This window comes from Pogona vitticeps, chromosome 2 (genome assembly GCF_051106095.1).
Source record: "Pogona vitticeps strain Pit_001003342236 chromosome 2, PviZW2.1, whole genome shotgun sequence".
NCBI classification, from domain to species: domain Eukaryota; kingdom Metazoa; phylum Chordata; class Lepidosauria; order Squamata; family Agamidae; genus Pogona; species Pogona vitticeps.
Genome location: NC_135784.1, coordinates 303,428,930 through 303,435,635, shown reverse-complemented (window position 1 = coordinate 303,435,635; position 6,706 = coordinate 303,428,930). Strand labels below are relative to the sequence as shown.

The 6,706-nt window shown below is 42.5% G+C and overlaps 1 protein-coding gene across 1 annotated transcript; it reads right to left on the bottom strand.

Annotated features, from left to right (window-relative positions):
- Nucleotides 1-214: 214 nt before the first annotated feature.
- Nucleotides 215-4,292, bottom strand: IER3IP1 (immediate early response 3 interacting protein 1). Its single transcript, XM_020806546.3, has 3 exons — nt 4,075-4,292; nt 2,779-2,880; nt 215-1,027 (listed from the first exon to the last, which is right to left on the bottom strand). Exons 1-3 carry the CDS (start codon nt 4,163-4,165, stop codon nt 972-974), a joined length of 249 nt encoding a protein of 82 aa, XP_020662205.1. The 5' UTR covers nt 4,166-4,292; the 3' UTR covers nt 215-971.
- Between the last annotated feature and the right edge of the window lie 2,414 nt (nt 4,293-6,706).

Below are 6,706 nucleotides of genomic sequence, written 5' to 3'. Positions count from 1 at the left end.
AGAAATATGTTTCATGGAATGTATTTCTTACTGCATTTAAGTAAGATCTGCTGGATCTGCTTTAAACTATCACTCCATTTAATCTCAAATTTACCACTAGAAGACAACTGCCAACAAATTCAACTGCACAATGATTTCTTTGGGTTAAAAAAAATATTTCTCAAGTTGCACCATTTCCCCTCAATATTTAAAATGGATCAACCAAAACATGACATACAGTACTCACAGTTCATTTTATATAAACCGTTATTTATACATTATTTTACACTTACAAATCAAAGGAACTTAATACTGTAAAACACTGTAATGAGATGTCTACTTTTTCAACAAAGTTTCTGGAGTATTGTCTTCATCCTAAGGCCTAATTATTCTAAATCTTGCTAAACTGAAGTCACAATGCATAAACCAGTTTTCAAAGCACCTAACTTAAAAATGCCAAAACATCACCATGCATTTTTAAAAGGCTCATTTACACCAACAGTTCAAACTTCGATTTCTGTGATATTAACAAAGGTACTGGGCCAAGTAGGACCCTACCTTAAAATTATGAGAGCTACATCATTCATCTATTTATTGGTATGTTGACTGTAAGTGAAACAGAATCCAAATTTACACAAACCCTCAATTTTGTACTGTTAGGAAACAGAAACCTGAGCAACAGGAATTTAAGGAAAAGCACCTTCAAGTAATTATTACAATAGGCTATAACAGGTAACAAATATTTGATGCTACTAAATGAAAAAATCTGTTCCACATGTCTAAATTTGTACAGCACTTTTATATTGATTCAGTTTTCTGGTGTAATGAAACAGAGCTGAGTATTAACAAATACAATAAATAGAAATTGTTCTTTATTGAGGCAATGGCGTAGTTCTGACACTCAGTCAGCTTGGATCCCCGTGAGCAAATTGGTCGGCAGTCCGTTTGTTCTAGATACACTACACAGGCAGTTTTGCCAGGAGTCATCTTCTTCAACCAAATAACAAAAGCAACACAATTGTGACAGTGTTAAGTCCAATTAATGGCACTGCAAAGAGAGGGGGGGGGGGAAGAAAGATGTTAGTTTCTGGCCAAATGATGAAGAGAACATTTCACTGAAAAAATGCATGACTGGAAAGTACAAGCTTTCTTTCTACACCTTTTGGCAGTCTGATTTCTTTCTTTCTTTAGGGAATGCTGATGTACAGAATAAGCTCAGTAATATACGAATGGGGACCATGTGGCACTGTCATGGGACCACACAACCTGGCATACTAACTGGGACTGACAACAGCATGTTGCCCAGCTTTGCATTAACGTGTTTTAAGTGGCAATCCACAAAATATTTGAAATCTGCAATCTTTGTTTTAAAAAATCCTTGGTCATGATTTGTCACTGAGCTCTCACTCCCAAAGAATGTCACATATCCCATCACAGTCACTGTATATTTATTTTTGATATCTTGTACTGATGAAACCCTGCAAGTCTGTCTCTTCCTTTCTGTTACATTCCTGGACATCTGTCTCATATATCTAATGCCTTTTTTGTTAGATAGCAAAGAGAAAATTAATGAAAGTGAATAAAATACAACTACAGTGTTGAAAGGCACATTCAAGACTTTGAAATAAATTTAAAAAACCCAAAAACAAAAAAAAAAACAAAAAACAAGGAGCTTATAAAGAGTCTATATGTTCAGTAATTATAATTACATGCCATCAAGGTAACTAATGACAAGTCTTTCCAGGATCTTCTAAATATATTCAAATGTTGTTTACCATTCCTTTCTTCTGAGGGAGACCTGGGTCTACGCAGCTTGCCCATGGCCACAAAAGCTGGCTCTATCTGGGAAACACAGTGGGGGACTAAACTCAAAACTTTCAGCTCCACTGCCAGGTATCTAACTCACTGAGCTATCCAGTCAATGTCTATGTATTTAATGACTCTCAAATCAAGTAGGGAAAAGGCATGTGAGTTAGGGAGTCCAAAGATCAGAGAGGAACAATGATCTCCATAACACAATCAGGACATAAGAAGAGCGGCTACAGGAAGCAACATTTAAGGAAAGGATGGACAAATGTGGCCCTCTGTTCTTGGACTGCAATTCCCATAATCTTTCTACACTTGCTATGCTACCTAAAGTAGATGAGACTTGTAACTGAAAAACAGGAAGGCCACTAGTAGCTACCCTGGTTCAAAGATTTGTTCATGTGTGTGCTGGCACCACCAAACACATTTCACAAGCACCATCCAGCTTGTGAACAGTAACTCTGTAATTCAGGACAACTGCAATCAATCTGCCAAGCCTTTAACAGTTATAGTTACAGATGGGTGCTTCGTATTCATTTCCCTGGGAAAAATGATTATGAACCACGGCAGCTGTCCAATCCCCACCCCCACCCCAGAACTGGCTGGGCTCTATGTGGCGCTCAGCTCCAGCATCACCATCATTGTCCCAATCATGTAAGCAGCTCAGCTGGCCCTTCCCCACCTCCACACGCAGATGACCACTCATCAGCTGAGTACAGAGACTCCCTGTCCCACCTCTGCACCACAGTGGTCAGTTGCGTGGGGAAGCAAGGAAGGGCCACCCAGGCTGCTTCCGTGATTGGCACAACAATGCCAGAAACAAATGCTGCACAGAGACCAGTAAGTGGCCAAGCTGGTTCTGGGGGGCAGGATTGGGAATACGAAGTGCCCATCTCTAATTATAGCAGTATCACATATCTGATAGAAGGAACACATTAAAAGAAAAACACTAACAAGATTTTATCAAAAGCATTATTATTATATTCACTTTACCTCTCATAACTGTCCGTACAGATCGAATAAGGTTCATTAATTGTCCTTTAACTCCCGGATCTTCTCCAAAGCCTCCAATTCCTTGGTCTGTTCCCCAGCCAACTATATAATGCAGAAGTTTTATTTTAGTTAAAATATACAGCCAACTTTTAATATATTTAATGTGTTTGTCAACACGTACGACCACCTTTAACATACAATCTACACAGCGTGAGTTGCCAGTGAATTTTTCTTCTTGAAAAAAAGGCAGACAGAAGTGCCATAGGTCTCACATCTTCTTGAACACAGATAGGAAGATTACAAAATATGCACCAAATCCAAAAGGGAAGCAAGTTTAGCTCCAGAAAGGGAAAGTGGAGCATAGGGATAAGTACAGAGACTTTGCAATCCTGATTTGTATTCAGATGGGTGAACAACACCAGCTGGGGCTGGAAAACCCTTGTAAGTTGCTTCCAGTCAGAGCTGAAAACATTGGCCTAGATCAGCTATTCTCAAAAGTTTTTTAGCCACACCCATAAACACAGTATGAAAGAAAGATCGGCTGAATCCAGATTCTATAAGTTGGATAATATATCTTAAAAGGTGATGTGTTTCCAGTTTGTGGCTCCTTTCAAATGTGTCAGAGCCTCCCAGGGAGCCTAAGAGAAAGGGTCTCAGTACAAGGCAGCATCCTGTGTGTCTCCCCCCCACCCCCGAACTTTACTTTTCCTCCTGGATCCCCTCTTTACCACCACCGGTTTTTGTATAAGATTAACTCATTTCTTACACGTTTCTCTATTTCTCTCCCCCCCCCCCCTTTATGTTTTGCCTTTCATACAGAAAGCCTGCACAAGATAGACCTTCCCCTCTCTTGTTCCAGGGAAAGGGGATCGATCCGGGCTTCCAGATTTATTGATTTTGTTAGAGTAGGCAGAACTCCAACTCCCATCATCCCCCTTCTCCATGCCCTGGGCTGGTCAGAAGGGAAGCACACACCCCCACCCCTCCAAAAAAAATCAAGGGCGGAGCACCACAGCGGCCTAAACGTTTTCTCAACCCATGGAGGGAGGGGAAGGCCTTCCCGAGTCATTCTTGGGACTACAGCTCCCATCATCCCCACCCAACATGGTCCAGGATGGCAGGCGAGGTCGTCCGAGCCGCAAGCCACCCTCCAGGTCTTTCTCTGGGGACGACGCCCGGCTACAGGTCAGCCTCCAACTGAATTAAAAAAAAACATCATCCCCATCATCACTCCTACTACTTAAAAGAGCCTGAGGATGGGAGGCGAGCCTTCCCTTTCCACGCGGGCCCACTCACTCCTGCGGAGGAAGCGCTCCTCGTGCAGCACCGCGATGGCGTTGACGAACAGCAGCGCGGCCTGAAGCAACGCGTACAAGGTGAAGGCCATCGCCGCACCGACCGGCGCCCCAGAGGCCTCTCCCGGCTTCTCCACCGACGCGAAGCCGCACCGTCAGGGCCGCCGAGGCCTCACCGACGGGCCCTCCATCCCTCCCCCCGAACGCGCCTGCGCAAGGCCTAGCACGGACGTGGCAGCGGCGTGACGTAAAAAGGGGGCGCGGCCTTGGCGCCGGCGCCCCGCCTCTCCCGTTTCTCGCCTCAGGCTGAGTTTCGCGCCCTTTTTTTTTTGGTCACGCCAGCGAAGCTCTGAGGAGGGCGTTCAGATTTAAACAAGAGACGGGGGTGGGGGGAGGTAATTTATTTGGGGGCTCCAATCCTTAAGAATCCCCACCTGAGGAGTTGTGGACGTTGTAGCCTCTCCTCCCCAAAATCTTTTCTCCAGCTCTGGTTTAAACATCATCTCACCGAGTAAAAAACTTGAGGGAATGTGTATATTTTTCTTAGCCTTCCTAATGAAGTTCAAGGCACGATATGATTTGATACACAATGCAAATACTGCATCATTGTTTTTTTAAAAATGAATGTATTGTCCCTGTAAATATATACATAGAACACTACAGTACAGTATACCCATACAACAAAATTCACACAAACACCCAGAGACCAGACCCACGTGCACACACATAAAAGATCCCCGAACACTCCCCACCAACTAATTTCCCGGTGTGCACTGGATGTTTTTAGGATGTTAGTACACTGTTGTGTACAGCCGACTTGGGTCCCTTTAAGGTGGGGGTAAAAGGGCAAGAGGAGAAGGGGACGACAGAGGACGAGATGGTTAGACAGTGTCACCAGAGCGACCATCATGAATTTGACCCAACTCCGGGAGGCAGTGGAAGACAGGAGGGCCTGGCGTGCCCTGATCCATGGGGTCACGAAGAGTCGGACACAACTAAACGACTAAACAACAAGAAAAATCCAAAATGTTTATGCTTTCCATCCCCTTGCCCCCCAAACAAGTGAACAGAGCCAGGAAGCGTTGCTGGTATTCATCAGTAGATTCATCTCTAGCTTTCCGTGCCCTGTAACTGTTGTTGCTGGAACTTCACCCTAACTCAAGCCTTTAGCTGCTTTTGCCGTTTTGTGTTCGGCTGAGTGCTTTCAGTAAGCCTTCTCTCAGGATTTCTAATACCAGGCTCGTGACACAAATGTTTAAATGAGAAATTAGCTTCAGGTCTGCGGCAATCTGAACCTCTGACTCTGTCAATCAGGACCCAATTAGCTAACTCTCAGAAATAATTTTTTCAAAAAAACTCTTTCCTGGACAAATAGGCATTCATGCTGGCAAAGGGATTCTGTGTCTGGTTGTAAAAATATTTTAAAAGATATTATTAATAAAGAATACAGGATAAATATTCAGAAGCTTGAAAGTGAAATTACACTTTTTCCTTTTTGGCTGGGTATGGCCTTGATGTTAGCAGAGCTTTGGGGCCTATTGCACCCATCTTGTCACTGTACAATTGTTTGTTAATTAAGAAAATAACTCCAAAGATATTATGTGCCATCAAGTCACTTCCGATAAATGGTAACAATATGCATTACTGACTTCCAGAATGTTCTAACGTTAAGAGCCCTGTTCAGATCTAGCAAACCATCTCATGTTAGGTTGTTTTCAATTCCTAGTGCTCTCCCTTCCTAGCAATATTGTCTTTCCCAATAAGTTCTGCTCAGGTCTTGTAAATTAACAGTTGTGTCTTCCTTTAATGAGACAAAATCTCTCACATTAGGTCTTCCTCTCTTCCAACTGCTCCACTCCATTTTTCCCAGCAATAGTATTTTCTGGTCACTTCATTGTTTTAATTATATGTACATGGTAGAATAGCCTCAGTTGACTCATTTTTGCTCTAGCGAAAGTTCAGACTTGATTTGATTGATCAACCACTTTTCTGCCTTTCTGGCTGTTGATGGCACCTCTATCCAACACTACATTTCAAATGAGCTGATTTTTGTGTCTGTATTTCTTCACTGTCTTTCTTTCACAATGTATAGATGATTTTGACCTTGGTTTCTAGGACAATCTTTGCTAATTCCAATCTCTTTCCTTTTTTTAATTTCCAAAGGTAAAGGGACATCTTTTGCAAAACATGCGCACAACATGTTTGTAGAGCTTTTGGCCCAATACTGTGTAGTTTTGGCACAGAGGAAACATAGCCACATCCAAGCAGTTCTTGCTTCTGTCTTCTTCAAGTAACCATAGTACAGATCATATATGTTCATCTTCTGGAATCTTCTACCACAAGGTAATTCTATATGAGGGATTGAATTTGTCTATATCTTATGTATATTTTTAAAAGCCAGGGAATTCAATTCTTCAAAAAATCCCAGGTTTATGAATGTGGAATATTGCACTTCTGAATCCACAATTTTAAACACCAGGAAATGGCCTGATTTTGTTGCACAATATTGTGCCTGTGTTGCCAGCAGGAAAAAGGATGCCAAGCTCTACATTATAAAAGGCAGTCTGAATGTTGACAGCACCAATGACACCAGTCACGCTGGTCTACAGGATACCCTATTGTGCTAACTACTT

Coding starts and splice junctions, on each gene's coding strand:
- IER3IP1 (XM_020806546.3), bottom strand. CDS start 4,165: ATGGCCTTCACCTTGTACGCGTTGCTTCAGGCCGCGCTGCTGTTCGTC. Junction 2,881..4,074: donor GGAGCGCTTCCTCCGCAGGA/GTGAGTGGGCCC, acceptor TGCATTATATAG/TTGGCTGGGGAACAGACCAA. Junction 1,028..2,778: donor TGTACGGACAGTTATGAGAG/GTAAAGTGAATA, acceptor CTCTCTTTGCAG/TGCCATTAATTGGACTTAAC.